We start from the raw sequence: 16,556 nt of genomic DNA on the forward strand, positions 1-16,556 counted from the left end.
GGTATAGAGTGGTGGGTGCAGGATCCAAATGCGTCATCCACTCTCCGTTCTGTGAAAGGGATCATTTCCGTCCCCTCCACTTTACTCCCTCCAGCTGTGCCTTTCTACACTCTCTCTCTCATTCTCTCCTTCTTTCTTTCTATCTCTCTATATTTCTTCTCTCCTCATTTATCTCTGTTTCTCGTCCGCTCCTCCCCTCCTCCCTGCCTAATTCTGGTTCGCTATCTCTCTCTCTCTCTCTCTCTCTCTCCCTCTCTCTCTCTCTCGGGTTGTCTCTATCCCGCCAGGCCTTTCTTGCACTTTCCCTCAGAGGCAATTACAGGCTGATGTGGGATTAGGGAAAGCACCCATTCGTTGGCCAATTACAGCCTAGGCCAGTTAGACAAGCATGCCATCCCCTTCTCTCCTTATTCTTTCCTCTCCATGCAACACACACACACACACACAATTTGAGACTCATATATTCATAACTATACTCAGATCAGAAGGCTGGGTGTAGCTTTTAAAACTCAATATTTAATTCACAGAAAAATACAACAGGAACTGCAGTCAATATCAATACAGTCATTCTTAAAAATAGGAATAAATATTAAGAACTCCATTGTTGGATAGTCACATCTATGTATCTAAAACTAATATGTGCAAATAGCAAAATATAACAAGAACAGATTTCTGGTTACTTTCATAGCAAAAACCTTTGCTCTGAAAGAATGTATGGTGTGCATGCTTCTGTGATTATAGTCCAGTAACATAGGTAAAATAACACAACAGTGGTTTCCAACTCCCAGATGTCTAGTTTATGTGGTCAGATCCTGATTTCTTCCACTGTATGGCCTGCAAGAGTGTGTTTGGGTTTCTGGAAGCAGTAAGTTGTGCCTCAGCTTTCTCGTCTTCATCAATAAGATGTTGCATATAGTATGAAGTACCCAGTAAAACATGGCCAGTGGCCTGCATGCTGAACAGAGTCCATCTTAGAGCCTCCCTGTAAAAACAACAACAAGAAATTGTTATCAGTGGGTGAGCAGAATGGTTGTCTGTCTGTCTGTCTGTCTTGTCTCTATGTTGATTAACTAAAAATATATTCTTTAGACCACTGAGTAAAACTGTACAGAAAGTCTCACATCTTGTTGCACGCATGTTATATATTTGGTTGCTTATATACCTTGATAATTTTGCAGTAAAATGCCCAGTAACAGTAACATAGCACAAAGTTTTAACATTGTTCTACAGTCAAGTCAAGATTTCACTTCAACCATACACAGCTGGTACAGTACGCAGTGAAATGAAACAACGTTCCTCCAGGACCATGGTGTTACATAAAACACAGAACTTTCAAAGACAACACAGAACTAAGTACACTACACAGTCCTACAAGTAAATGTGTGCAAAAATGTCTACACATGCAAACAAGTCTACAAATGACCAGTGACCACAGTCCTGTCTTTGCTCACCTCACCATTCTCTTGGCATGGTAACACTGTAGGTCATATGACAATGAGTACATCCCATAGAGAGTCATCTGTACGTTCAGGCAGCCGATGAATTCCTTTGGATGGTTTTTGTAAAAGTCAAGAGTCAGTTTGGCCAGGTCCTTCCTATGCTGTGTCCTGCGCTCTGCAGCTTGACCTCCTAATTGACTGCTCTGTAAAGACATCACGGATTTCAGAGTGCCATTTTGCATTAATATTGCAGAGGAGTACTGTGTATTCTACAGTCTAAAACAATGAAGGATTCTGCGCTTGAAGGACAGACCTTCAAAACCGTCATAGGTTTCAACATACTGTTTGATGTGAAACACATCAGAAAAAAAGCCTAGAGCAAGGTATGGAGTGAAACTCCAGCTCTGGAGATGTGTTTGTATTTATATGACTTTTCTAAGTATATGTCAAAATGTTATGGATGGATGTAAGAGCGGGGTCAGTTTGCCCCTATCGACCTCCTTCTCCTCTCCTCTAGTCTTTTGGTTTGCTGCCCTAAAAATTAATCTGATGTTCATTCGAATACAAATTAATGCATTTAAAATAATGGGTGATGGCGAATGATGGACAACAGAGAGAGAGGAGGAAAAAGTGTACACTAATGTGACAAGCCCAGCATGACAAGAACCAAGTAAACACGAAGGTTAATGGTATTCAGGTACCGGCAAATCATTACAGACATAATTAAGTGTGCATGTAAATTACCTGCTTTGGACAAACAGCATTCAAATTAGAGAAGCTTTAGTGGGCTGCCTAAATGGTGCTCTTATTAAGACTTGTTGGCCAGACTGAAGCAGAGGAAATGAAATTGCTAGTGTGTACCTGTATTGCCACTGGGCTTATGGCTTGGCTATTTTTCAGTAGCGCGACATACTATAGTGAATAAAATAATTACACTGTGTTCGTGGAATCAATCATCACAGACTAAGAAAGCACCTTTGGTACTTTGTATTATGTTCAGTTTTAGATTTCTGTGATAGAAAAAAATTTCTATTGCATATATTGCATTCAGCATATCAGGACATGATGAGTGTGTTCACATAAATTGAATTTCCTTAGCTACTCCATGTCAGCATCTTTACCAAATCATGTTGTTGACTGGTATGTCAGCATCTGGAAATCTGGGATTAAATACCTGTTGAGGCATCCACTTTTGTCCTTTCTCCAAGACCATTAGCACAGTGCTGTCCTTGAGAGTCTGGAAGAAGTCCTCTGTGTCCACTCCTGTCCCATCCTCATCCAGCACCAGGCCGGCTATGCAGGACACACTGAATGCATCCATCGTCTGAGGGTCAAAGTGCAAAAGAGTCTAGTTAGAGAATATGACTCAGGAATGTCAGTGTTTATAAGTCATTTCCTTGCCAATATTCTAAAGGCTTCAAAAGACATTACAAACATTGCAAAATTACATATTTTACAGATAGAAATGTATAGATACAATGTCTAAACATAGTCATTTGGAACTGAAGGTAGGTAACTGAAGGTTTATGAGCCTTGGAACTGCACACTTTAATATCAGTTTTTTTAATATAGTTATTTTCACCATTTAAGACTAATATCATCATTGAAGTCTGCAGCAGAAGAGTAGCATATCTCTTTAAATCATCCAAGGTGACTAATAAACTACTACAGGTTACTGTGATCTGCATAACAAGTCCAATTTAAATAAATTCATTGCAAAAGTATGCCATTAAATGTCCACTGTAAACATCAGTATTGTATTTTTAATATTATTCACTTATAGTCTACTCTTGTCCACTCTTGTTTTGGTCTCCTTTTACACTTGTGATCAGGCATGACAAAGTGGTACAGCTGAAGAGATAAATCATAAATGAATCAGGACAATGTCAGTACCAAACTTTAAATATTTCCCCCTTGCATTCTTTCTCTTTATCATTGCCTTTCTGTGTCTGAATCTGAGTTATCATGGCTTCTCTTTGCTTTCATAAATCTGCATCTTACAATTGAATGTGATTTTGAGGAGCTGTCAAAAATGGACTATTCAAATGTCCTTCTATTGCTTCCCTGTCACCCCCCACTCCCCCCTTCTTCTCCTCTCTTCCTTTCCTCACCTTGTTCAGTAAGTCTCTCAGTCCATCTGCCATAATGCCTTTTTTTACAGATCGGTCTGAATTGGTGACCCGGAACGGTCTGGGGCGCGGGTTAAAACTGGGCAGGACAGATGCACTGGCTGCTGCACATCTGTTAGATATACTGTGAACACACACACACACACACACAAACACACACACACATAGAGCACACACACACATAGAGCATACACAAGTGTTAGCTTCTTTGAAAGGAGATAAGGCAGTACACATCCTTTAACAATGACGATAATGAACAGTGGAAATACTGTAAAGACACTGGCAAAACACTCACTTGGAGAGCGAAGGTGAGAACAGATTGAGAGACTTCTTGGCATAATCCATCCTATTCAACCAGCAGAGAGTCTGAATATGGAAATACGACAAACCCAGAATAGCTTAGACAATAGAAAAAGGAGTGAACGATAAACAGAAAGGTGAAAATAGATGTATGAATTCAGCAAGAAAAAAATGGGATGCTTTTCCTAGCTAGCACAGTTAATAGTTAATAATCCCTGAACAGTATCTGATGTATCGTTGCTTATCTAATCAGAGCAATAAGTAGTTTAATGGTGAAGGGTTATAAATATAAGTCTCAATAACCTTACCCTTACCAACACCTCAACTCACAGGAAAAAAAGGGAAAAAATTAAATAACAGTTTATTTTTCTAAATGATTTTTGATCTCATACACTGTAATGAAACGTTAGTGTACGATTTTTAAAAATATTTTTTAATTATGAATAATTACACTATTCCATTGTTCTAATTTTAACAATTGGTATAAAGTACACATTTGTTTTAACATAATCATAATTTCCCACGACTAACCTAAATGAAAGACTATACAATGGACTGATTACTTTATAGAAATCTAAAGAAAATATTAGATTTTTCCATACAGCCTCATGCCCAGAGTACTGGATCCACAGTATCCCTAAACAGGATAAAGCAGTCACTGAAAGTGAGTGAATGAAAGTATACAGAATGTACCTTACCTTGATCTTGTACCTAGATCTCTGGTCTTTCTTCTTCAGTATCTCTCTTCTGAGGTTTCTCTCTTGTGTTGGCCAGTCAGATCACTGCAGTGCTGAAATGTCAGTGTATTCTGTGTGTCTGCTCTCTTTCTAGTCCTGTGGTGTCCTTGCGTCACTCATTCTTTGACCTTTGCTCCAGTCTGACAGCAGGGAGGATATGGGTTACAGTTGTGTTAAGCAAGGCTTTGTGTGAGCCTCCCACACACCAAACATCATATTATAAGCTGTGCCAGAAGCACCTGATTCACCTGTCACTTATTCCTATGACACAGAAATGATGTGTTTCAAAGGTACTAAACTATCATTGCTTTCTACTAGAGTAGAACCTTCAAGGGAACTTCTTTTGTTTTTTTTATTAATATAGTGTGCCTTTAAGAGTCAATAAAGTTATGCTAGTATTAATATTATATCATATTACACTAGGCATGAAGAATCACTGGAATAAAAGCATTTACTTTCTCAGGGAAAGATATAACAATGTTTTCAAAGTGTACAGTGTGTACCTTGTTAATGGAAACTAAAAAGATGTAAATAAAATGAATCAAATTTTATCTTGTAGATTAATTTATTAATGACTATTTAAAGGCTTGGATATTTTTTTTAATTTGATCACTAATAACCTTATTCAATCTTCCATATATATATTTTTAAATAGCTACTCCTTTTATCATAATACCAGCAGCAACACCAACAAGTTTAATTTATTTCACAAACTGAATATTTCCATTATGTTATACACTTAAAAGTAAAGTAAAGAAAAGTCACAAAGGTGATCTTGGCATGTACTCATAATTAAAGGTGGAAATTTATTTATTTACCAACCTACATCTAAGGGTAGCTGAAAAAAAACAGAAGTGGATCACAAACATAAATCTGTCCCTGAACAGAACATTTCTTCCTGCGTGTAAGATCAAAGTCTGGTCATGATGTCATTATACTGAGAACATAAGCACCATATATCCCGGTTCCTTATAAGGAGCCTCTTATCTGGTGTGTTCTGTAAAGATCTGACCTCAGTGTCATGTGACCACTCTCGCATGCGTACTAAAAGTGTGGTCTTCTATATCCAACCTCATTTTAACACAGAAACAATGTTGCATAAATTCAGAGATTGCAGAATTGTCTGAAACAGACAAGACAAATTATAATTCCATGCCAGTACTCAGGTTCTTATGAAACTTATTCTTCAATATTAGAATGATGCATGACATATAGCTAAGCTGTCTGTCAGACCTGTGAATGATTAGGAATGGATGTAGAGAGATCACTTAGTTTTGGGGGTAATAAGGGAGCATATCATAAAACCACATTGTTGTTTCTTCATCATCTTGCAAATGACCTCTTAAGTCAGGGCCAGTCCTGGCTGATGGTTCGGTGCCTGAGGCAATACTTTGGCCTAGTAGAGTGTTTCTTTCTCAACAGGCTCTCTACTGCCAGGACTTTTAGCACAGTCTGTAACCATGGAAAAATGTTTAAAAAGTCATACACATATACACACACTTGTGATGCTATTTTTGTGAAGGTGTTCCCAATGAATTCTTTTTAAATGTGGCTTGTCTTTGCCTTCACAATCATTTAATCCTAAATTTTAACCTCACTATCCAAAATCTATATCGTTTCATACAAAGTAAGAATTTTCAAAACAGTTCACTTACTGATGTTACTGGTTCCTTTAAAATGAAAGCACAACCAGACATATTGGTTTTACTATTTTTGCAAGGTCTTTAAATAACATTTATAAAATTATACCCACGCCCTTAGGTCTAATACTAATTACACTAACAATAATAGATATTTAGTTTTTAATAAAATATATATGTGTCACATTGTGAGTATAGTGGATGCAGTAATAAGTTTCTGGTAGAAACAGGACATTTCAGACAGATGTCCTTTATCAAATGTGCAAGCACAGTGCTTCTGGAGGCATGAATATGTATAGATGTCTGAGAATGCTTGAGAATTGTAAGTACATACTGCAAATATACACTATACACATCATATGTCTATTTATATGTATTACTATCATAAGGGCATTTGGTTCTCACACTGAGCTACACACACATACACACACACCAATCTCCATAAGATATTAGTAGTATAACAATCTTTTTCTCTTCAGGCATACAGCCCTGTAAATTATGCATAGCACAATGATAATGAGAGATTCAGTATATCTACAGGGATTTGGGGAGAAGATGGTGCATTAAGATGACAGTGTCACTCTTATATTGTTGAACGACCCTCTATCACTCTCCTTCACACACATACAGACATGCACACACACACACACACACACACTACATTACATCACTGGCATCAAGGGAGAACAGCAACCAGCAAATCCCTAGTAGCTAATATACTTATGCACCAAATAAATAACCTCTAGTTCAAACTGATCAGAAATAGAGAGACAATTCAGCCTGCCTATGACAAAATAACCAAAAACAAGGTCAGATCACATGAAGCATGTTAAGCACAAACAATCTTTAACATGTGTTGATGCTGATGAGTAACACCAGACATTGTGATTATGATGAGGTGCAGGTTTGAAGATCCTCAGTAACGTCTGTCATTGACAACGGACTCTGCGGCAAGATAGCAACCACCTGCTTCAGCTCGAGTGGAACTAATGACACCATGTGGAGAGTAAAAAGCACTTCAGCCCTTTCTATCCCAGGAATTTCAGCAGAGCCGGGGTGACAATTAAATATAATTTCTGCGTGTGATTTAAGTTCAAAATAAAAGTAGCAAGCAATTTATAGCAAACTGTTCAGTTTCTGAGTATTTCACAAAATACCGATTACAATACCAAAGGAAGCCTAAGATAGAACAGTGGAGGAGGTGACAAAAAGAAAAAAAAAACATTTAGCCTTATCTTCTTACCAACAGAAGACAGCAGAATCCCCCTGCATAGTGACTTGCGGGTGCAGTATGGCCTTAGTGGATTAAGTGGGCAGGATTTCTAATATTAAAAAATATTTTGTTTGGAGTAATATTTATATTTTATACTTTATATATAAAGGCATTTTGGCATATAAAGATGCATAGTCAAAGGAAATATTTAATCTATTGAACATTTTAACCTCATTTAGCCTCCTGCTGCCACCAGCTGATTGCAGTATTTCTGCTGGAGCTACATACACTTTATGGGATGCCTTTTAACGATTATGGGGCACAGCTGATCTGCTTCTTCTGGGTTTAAGTTAATTTCATGTCAAGAAAAATTTTGAACCTCTGATTTAAGTCAGGGCAGCATGGTGAGCACTATTGCCTCACAGCAAGAAGGTCCTGGGTTTGAATCCCAGTTTCGAACAGGCAGGGGCCTTTCTGTGTTGAGTTTGCATGTTCTCCCTGTGGGTGTACTCTGGTTTCCTCCCACAGTCCATAAACATGTACATTAGGTTGACTGGTAATTCTAAATTGCCCATAGGTTGCCTGTCTATATGTGACCCTGGTGACCTGTCCAGGGTGTGCCCCTGACTTTCGCCAAATGTGTGCTGGGATATGCTCCAGCAGATCCCTGTGACCCTAATTATGAGTAAAGCAGGTATAGACAATTAATGATTTATGTTATTTTCAACATCCATGTGTTTGAGCCACAAATTGGGGAAACATGGACACCTCCATTTTTATTTTTTGCTAGCAACAATCTAACTAGCTAATATTAGTGAGGGTATGGCTGTATTGACCCTAAACTGTATACACAATGCACAATTTAATAAGTGAATATGTCTGTATTTTGATTGGTTTGAAGCAAATACTAGTATACAGTACGATTCTGCATTCGACTAGGAAAAGCCAAAGAAAACTCAAAATTTCTACTTGTGACCTCAGGGTGAGTTTCTAAACTGTGAATTTTTCCAAATTCAGGGATTGACGTCAAATCAATATTTCTGCCAACAGCATCAGAAGTAAACAAAGTAGCACTTCTTACCTTTAAATGAGTTACCCTGTATTTGCTGTATGTACAAATGTACAAGTATTTGCTTTAGATCAATCAACATACAGTTCACTTTTCAAAAAAAAAAATATATATATATATCATTGCTCATATCACTTAGCTGACTTTCTTGTTACACAAAAGAAACAAGGAGGTTAAACAAAGAGGCATCCGTGTTTTTTCAAAAAATTGTACCGTGAACACAAAAGTGGTGTCATTCTGAGCTGTGATGTCCGAAATTCTGATGTAAGTGAAAGGCAATATAATTCATTTAAATGTTAAGAAGAGCTGTGTTGTTTACTGCTGATGCTCTGAGCAGCCATGCTAATATGATGTCATATGCTGAACTTCTGAGTAGGAATGATGAGCTATTCAGCAACTGAACTGAATTCTGATTCTGTAACTGAAAACTACCAAATTAACCCTGATTAGTTAGGCAAGTAGCATGCTTGCTAACATTAACTTACATGAATAACTGAGTAACAGAGTAAAAATGAGATTAACAAAGTAAATAATGTTGTTGTTGTCAATCAGCTGCTCCCTCACAGCAGATCATCCGATCTGCATACCTGAACTCAGCACAGGTTTTCAACCGGATGCCCTTCCTGATGCAACTCTCCCATTTTATCCAGGCTTTTGAGATGCCCTGATATTTGTTCTTATTTCAGTTGCTTATGTCATATTAATTATTAATACAAATTCTGCTACAATGATATGTGAGCAACATGTATGTACATGCTTGTATTTTTAAGAATATCAAATGTAAACTTGGCTAGTAAAAATATCATTTTCAGTTACTCTGAGATAAACATAAAACACATCCTAAATATATTTTCAGATGAGAAAAGTAGTGGATTATGTCTTTGGTACAATTAATTTAATATTATCATCTTATTCATTTGCATTAACATGATTTCATTTTTTTGTGTGACACTTATTTTTTTAGTTTTTACATCCTGTGGCATAAGCACAACCCAGTCTAAACACAACTGTACAGCTACAGAAAATCTATTGCTTGAAATGTTGAAGTTTTTAGGCTGTGATGAGATTAAATAAATATAGTGCAACAACATAAATTGCTGTTTGTATATCAGAGCAGATTACAGAGACAGTTGTATGGTGTCTGATCTCAGTTACTGGTTTTGCATTGAAGGGCAAGTGACGATTAAGGTATTCATTATTCCTATATTTTATTTATGTATATGCATATGCATATCCATATCCATATCTAGTGTTTAAAATGGGTTAATAAAAATGTATGTTATGCATATTAGTCAGTAGAGACCCTGTGTTGTACACAGATGTCCTTCCAATTGCCATGTGGCATCTGATTAACATTAGCCTCTGATTGAAATATAGATAGAATGTACTTGACTTGAGAACAAATCATTTTTATTTTTCTCTAATAACCCCAAAATTCGTTTATTACTACTGAATCACACTTCATTGCTTGAAATGTTTGTGGACGTTCATATTTATGAGTTTAATTATTGAAATGTGATCTTTCACAATACCACAATATATCATAGCACTGTGGAGACAATATCCGTCCCTCTATTGTCCTCTTATCCGTCACACATCACCACCCATGGCGACCATTCAATTTGCTTCATGCATCATCTCTGTAAATAATACCATGAGCATGGCATGAGCAACATAACAGCAAGCAGACACAAACACAGCCAAATTAGCACAATTTATTATACAAGTATACACATAACAAATGAAGAGATCTAAATAGCATGCCTTCATTTTTATTCTGCTGGTGTCCTCTCTTTGGCTGTTATACTATTCAGACAAACACACTGTTCGGACGTGGCTGATTAGACAAACACACTTCTAGAGTTTCTTTTTTTTTTTTCATTTAAGGTTCCACAGAGTTGCCCAGGTTCAGTAGAGTTGGGTATATAATATGTCACCTGGCTACTTCACTTCATCTCTTGCTTTGCTGCTAGTCTGTGAGTGAATTCCACAACAGCTATTTGTTTCTATTTCCTTTTACCAATGCGTGCCATGAGCTCGGCATTGGCTGCAGCCTTGGCCCGCATGTCATGCTCTTTGGCCATGTCTATCAGGACACTCAAAATGGTGGTGGGTACATCAAGAGAGAGTGCAAAACGCGAACCTTGCATTGCTCGTTTAGGGTTCGATGATACTGGACGCATGGTACGCACTCCCCGTGGTTCAAGGCGCTGTTTTGGAGAGAATTGGGCACTTTCGATTCCAAAGCGACTCAGGACATCAACAAACATCTTACTGCGCTCCTCCTCATTCTCATCTGTTACTGCATTGTAGCTCTGTCTTTGACCGAGAGACGTGTAGGGCAGAAGGAGCAGGAGCAACAGATAGAAGCCTAGCAATGTTGTACGCATGGTCATCTCTTAGCAGAACCAAGTACACACACCTTTAATGATGGGAAGAGAGGAGCATGGTGAATCAGAGGAGATGGGGAAAAAAACACAGCAAGAGAAAAAAAAATATCATTGAACATATTCAGAATCAAACAGACATGCAAAGGACTTCCACATAATACTGTATATAACAGATCTATGGATAATAATTTTTGTACTTTTGTATAATTTTTGTATATACAAAATATTTTATTTATATTTATTTATTCTGAAGCAATCTCTGGCAAAAAAAATTCTATCTTGTCTTAGATGTATTTTTACATTTTTACAAGCTCGACCTTCCTCCTACTAAAATAAAACTCTTTATCTCAGTAGGTGACATAGTATTTCCTAACTTACTTACTTTTACATAAGCATGGAAATTGACCTAATTTGAGGTATTTCAAAAAATGAACAATTTACTGTATCTAAGTTTACATCACTGACCCAGGAAGATATTTCCATCATGACTGCCACGTGCAATGCCAGAAGTTCTACATAAAATCACCTACTGATTAACTTTCTTAAGCAAGATTTGTGTGATAAAAACTGTCTTATCTGTTCAGATGTGATAATTACCTACACAGATCATTGCAGTAGTACCATTATTTACTTACCCAGCATCTTACCTGAATTGTTGCAGTGCAGTGTAAACTTTCACCTTTCCGTTTTTCTTTTCTTTTCTTTTCTTTTTGTATGAAGTTATATAGGGCCTGTTCCCCTTACTTCTACCACCGTTACTTCACTCTTCACTTTGCTAAGCTTTCTCTCAGTGGTCACTTTCTTCTGCTGCTCCGAACAGCTCACTAAAGCCAGATCTCTACCACAAAATGACAAATCTTCATGTGGAGTTCTTTGTCCTGTGCCAGTCATCCCCACTCCCACCCTTATTTTCTCTCTTGCTGCCTACGTCTTTCCGCCCACCACTGCATCACCCCGTTCCTCAACACACACACCCCCACACACACACTTTGTTTATCTGTTCTATCTTTCCTCTTCATGCTCCTTACCCTCTTTTCATTTCCCCCTCCCTCATCTCTATCTCATTGTTTGTCTAAAAATACATATCAGAGTGATTTGAGATATTCTGTATTGTTTCATGGGTGCATTTAATAAAAGGGACAAGCTGCCCTCTTCTCTTCTTGCTTAAACAGCAGCCTGTAGAGTGTAGTTACCTGAACCTGCAGCATCCTCTGAGTACATAAACATCTACTGACGTCTCCTTCTCAGAGCAGGCTTATTCATCGGCTGTTTTTGAAACATTGAAAGAATAAGACTGGCATCACCTGAATCAGTTGCTAAGTGGTTCTGGATCATTAATATTATATCCTTTTCATAAGCTTTGAACCTTTTTTGTAAAGCTGGTAATCAGTTTCTGGCTCTGAATAAATGCAGTGTGTGGCTACTCTTTACTCTTAAACAAGTACTGACGTCAGTTGGTCAGGATGAGAATGAAGGCTTTACCTCTGAGTATCATTATTTTAGTTTTGTTTCTGTCTAAACTCAAGTTAGATACCGAACTAAAACAAAATACAGACACTTTCTCTTTACTTTCTTCCCCTCAGTTCATGGACCTGTTGATAAGAGGCTTTCCAATTACACACTGCTGCATCACCGTTGTTCTGCTGAGATGGCCTCACTCTTACACTACTGCCACTAATGATGCTCTAAATTGTGTGAGCTGACTCTAAAAGCTTTTTCAAACTTCTGTGAGATCATAACATAACATAACAATCCCTGGTGAACCTCAGAGGAGGATTTGAGGCTTTTTTTAAACAATTTTCTTTGTCTGAACAAATAAGACTGTAAGGATTGCTGGGGTTTTAGCTATTGTTAAACATGCTACAAGTCCTTAACAGCAGTACAGTCTTTATGACTATAGATGCTAAAGATATATACATATGGTGTATTTACATATGGGTTAAGGATGAGACTGATTATGAATGTATTTAAACAGATAATGCACCCTAAATTAATACAAATTCAGATACATACAATAGGCTTGTTTATTTTTGTTTTACTTGTTTTTTAAAGGAATTCAGGTATTACAATCACTTCCATGGCCACAGGTGTATAAAAACAAGCACCTAGACATGCAGACTGCTTCTACAAACATTTGTGAAAGAATGGGTCACTCTCAGGAGCTCAGTGAATTCAAGCGTGGTACTGTGATAGGTTTCCCCTGTGTAATAAGTCCATTTGTGAAATTTCATCACTATTAAATATTCCACGGTCAACTGTTAGTGGTATAATAACAGAGTGGAAGCAATTGGGAACAACAGAAACTCAGCACCGAAGTGGTTGGCAGGGCATCAGTGAGAACTTACAAGCTATCAACAAATCTTTTTCAAGACAACAATGATGACGCTTACTGGTTAATTGTGAATATGTTTCTTTTGGAAGAAACTGAACTTGGGACAGTCACACTTGCCACGCTTTAACAAGATTCTCAGCTTCTAAGATTCTCAGCTTCTAAGTCATTTACAGAGTCTATCAGACACAAATATACTGAGTGACTTACAGAAAACCTTTGTAGTCTCAAAGACAAATAAAAGTGATAATTCGCATAAAGAGGTGGCTATTTAGTCTTTGTTTAAAGATTTAAAGATGTTTAAAGATGCTCAATCAGTGGAAGTTTATTTCACTACCTAAATGCTCAAAAAAAGTCATGAAGTATGTCTTCCTTGTACCTCGAGGGATTGTGGATCTGGTCGGGCCATGCTGGAAAAAATGTTAGCAAGTGGAAATCCCTTTAATATAGTCAAATGTAGCTTTCCTATTATTAGAACAAACCAAATTAAATATTATGTCTTTTTCTAGTTGCTATTCAATATTGAAATAGTCTTGTTCTGTTGACAGATAGTTTTTTAGCAAAATTTGTAATTAGTAAAGTAACACTAAAAACTTTCTTCCATCGCTTGATGCTCATGTTTCCATTGAGGGGTTTTCAGTGGTCAGTAAGGGGTCTGCCCCATACACGGCAGACTGTGATACACTGTGTGTTCTGACATGTCTCTATCCTAGCCAGCATTAAATTTTCCAGAAATCTGTGCTACAGTAGTTCTTCTGTGGGATCAGACCTTCTCTAAATGAGCCTTGGTCTCCTATGAGCCTGTCATCACTTCACCAGTTACCTTTCTTTATACCAATTTATAGACAGCTCTGGAAAAAAATAAATGACCACTGCAAAATAATCAGTTTCTTATGTTTTTTTCTTACAGGTGCATGTATTGGTGAGATGAACAGTTTTGTTTTATTTTTTGTGTACTGCTGACAATATTTCTCCTAAATTCAAAATATAACTATTGTTATTTAGACTGTATATTTAAAGGAAATGACAACACATCAAAATAACCCAAGATCATGCAGTATCTGCAGAGCTTTAATAATTCAAATAAAACAAAATGCAAATAATTTGTAAACCAATTGTGTTAATGCTTTGGCTAAATAACATTAAGAAATCAGTATTTGGTGGAATAACCCTGATTTGCATGCGTTTTGGCTCCATGCTCTCCACCAGATTTTCACATTGCTGTTGGGGAACTTTATACCACTCTTTTTGCAAAAAAGGAAACAGCTCAGCTTTGCTTGATGCTTTGTGACCACCCATCTTCCTCTTGATGACATTCCAGAGGTTTTCAATAGGGTTCAAATCTGGAGATTGGGCAGTGGTCTCTTTTTTTTTTTCCCCAGAGGAGATGTATTTCATTTCAATATATCCCATTACCATTACTGGTGCCATTGTAATGAGATAAAATGTTATTCACTTCACCTCTCAGTGGTTCTAATGTTATTGCTGTTCTAATCTTAAATTTGATTTATTAACTATATAATAGAAAATACTAGATACAATTTAAATATATACAAAATATTTTTACTTGGTATGATTGGTCATTATTTGCAGACTAGTGAGCTCTTGTCGGTTTTTGGCTTCGTAGGCTAGAATAAGTGCTTTAATTTTGATACAGGCAGCTACAAGTAGGAAACAGCAAAATCTATCTACCTCCTCCTCTAGCAATAGACATCAAAAGAATGTTTTCATCTAAGAAATAAAATGCCCAGAATTTCTTTTTCCCCTTTGCTGTTGTTGTATGGGTTTCACAACCCAAAGGTTGCAGTGCCACAGACATGCCAATGTCACAACATTCACGGACCTAATGATGAGTAAGTTTCAGACAGAAACTGAGCATCAGGACCACTTCTTAGTTTACAATTGTATATACACCAATCAGTCATCTTATAATGTTATGTATAAAACAATATATAACATAACATATCCATTAACTCGCATAAGCCCATGATTTGTTGAACCCCTCCCGCAAAGACAACACAGTTTTGTCTCTCTTGGACTCCTGATCATAGATAGCTGTGGCATCATCAAGATCTCCGGGACAAACTTCTGTTGTTCCACTCATGAGCCTTCAACAGGTTTTACTTTAATTTATCAACCATCTGTATATGCAGTAAAGAACTGTTTCTTGGCTCATTTGGTTTATAAGCAACATGTGTTAAATTGATACACTAACTGCACTAAGAGAAAATGATTCTTACCTAATTTGTTGTTTTGAGCATAGTCATATTTTCTACAAAAATATATGTGAGAAATACAAATCATACAACGATTGTTGATGTCAAATACAAAGTGAAGTTGAGGTCAGGGTTTGTCCATTCTTGGCAAACCATGTGTTCACAGACCTGACTCACAGTGGAACAGAATTCCAGTAAAAGGAAATCATAAAAACACACAAAGAATAAAACAAAGACGTTCTATACAATTGTTTGCTCACATCTTTGTGGCAGTAGTTTGGAGAACTGGCTCACAAATTGGGTATGCTGGTCAGGTGTCCACATAATTTTTTGATCATAAGTTATGATGGGTATAACAGTAGGTGTATATTAATCACAGATGATCTCATCTACATCAAATCTGCTTCCTTTAAAATGCACCCAAGACATCTTCTAGAACAAACACTCCCTAAATAACGCCCCAGCTATCCTCAACTTGATAGAAGGACCCATCATACACTGATGACTGTGGCTGTGGGAGGTGTCTTAGAAACGGTCATGGTCAAAGAAGATGATGATAAACTGCACTGACGCAGGACATGCTCACGTCCCAAAAGACGATGGTTTGATGTGACTCAACACTATTCAGTTTAATGACGTCACAGCTTTGAGTGACAGTGTGAGGTAAATTAGAGGAAATGTAATCCATTATTAAAGATGTAATCAGTAATGTAAATATTCCGATTACTTAAAAGGTGTAATCTAATCTCATTCATTTGGATTATTTTCTCAGTGCATCTGATTTAACTGGTTTATTTGGTTCCATATGCTGTGTACAATAATCTTGGTTTGTTGTGGATTAGACTGAAAGTAATTACTAAATGAAAGCCTACCATAAAGTGCTCCTTACCTTGCAGCAATAAGAGATTACTCTAGAGTGTAGTACCACTTTAATCAGTGAGAATAATCAACGACATTGAATGCTAAATGGTTTGATGTTGGGACATCCATATATATATATATATATTATTTTTGATAATAACCTTTGTTTTAATTGACATCTCTATTTGATGCACTTTTTAATGTATTCCTGTGATATTGATTTTTGCTATACA

General features: G+C 37.0%; 2 protein-coding genes across 3 annotated transcripts; both read right to left on the reverse strand.

Annotated features, from left to right (window-relative positions):
• Positions 1-496: 496 nt before the first annotated feature.
• Positions 497-4,726, reverse strand: cidec (cell death inducing DFFA like effector c). Of its 2 annotated transcripts, none has more exons than XM_058402165.1 (6): positions 4,567-4,726; positions 3,864-3,934; positions 3,551-3,692; positions 2,614-2,763; positions 1,457-1,642; positions 497-982 (listed from the first exon to the last, which is right to left on the reverse strand). In XM_058402165.1, exons 2-6 carry the CDS (start codon positions 3,911-3,913, stop codon positions 896-898), a joined length of 615 nt encoding a protein of 204 aa, XP_058258148.1. In that variant the 5' UTR covers positions 3,914-3,934; positions 4,567-4,726; the 3' UTR covers positions 497-895. The 2 variants fall into 2 exon arrangements, with proteins under 2 accessions (XP_058258148.1, XP_058258147.1); XM_058402164.1 differs by having other exon boundaries at positions 1,452-1,642.
• A 5,523-nt stretch (positions 4,727-10,249) lies between these two features.
• LOC131362133 (urocortin-3-like) lies at positions 10,250-11,785 on the reverse strand. Its single transcript, XM_058403922.1, has 2 exons — positions 11,565-11,785; positions 10,250-10,949 (listed from the first exon to the last, which is right to left on the reverse strand). The coding sequence occupies exon 2, from the start codon at positions 10,921-10,923 to the stop codon at positions 10,534-10,536; it is 390 nt and encodes a 129-aa protein (XP_058259905.1). The 5' UTR covers positions 10,924-10,949; positions 11,565-11,785; the 3' UTR covers positions 10,250-10,533.
• Positions 11,786-16,556: the final 4,771 nt, after the last annotated feature.

The sequence above is a fragment of the Hemibagrus wyckioides genome, linkage group LG11 (assembly GCF_019097595.1).
Source record: "Hemibagrus wyckioides isolate EC202008001 linkage group LG11, SWU_Hwy_1.0, whole genome shotgun sequence".
Lineage (NCBI taxonomy): Eukaryota > Metazoa > Chordata > Actinopteri > Siluriformes > Bagridae > Hemibagrus > Hemibagrus wyckioides.

Bases quoted from the DNA above. Each gene is read 5' to 3' on its own strand.
- cidec (XM_058402164.1), bottom strand. From the start codon at position 3,913: ATGGATTATGCCAAGAAGTCTCTCAATCTGTTCTCACCTTCGCTCTCC. The intron at 3,693-3,863 runs GTGAGTGTTTTG...GTGTGTTCACAG, and splicing joins TTCTCACCTTCGCTCTCCAA to TATATCTAACAGATGTGCAG. The intron at 983-1,451 runs GTGAGCAAAGAC...TTGTTTTTACAG, and splicing joins CATGCCAAGAGAATGGTGAG to GGAGGCTCTAAGATGGACTC.
- LOC131362133 (XM_058403922.1), bottom strand. From the start codon at position 10,923: ATGACCATGCGTACAACATTGCTAGGCTTCTATCTGTTGCTCCTGCTC.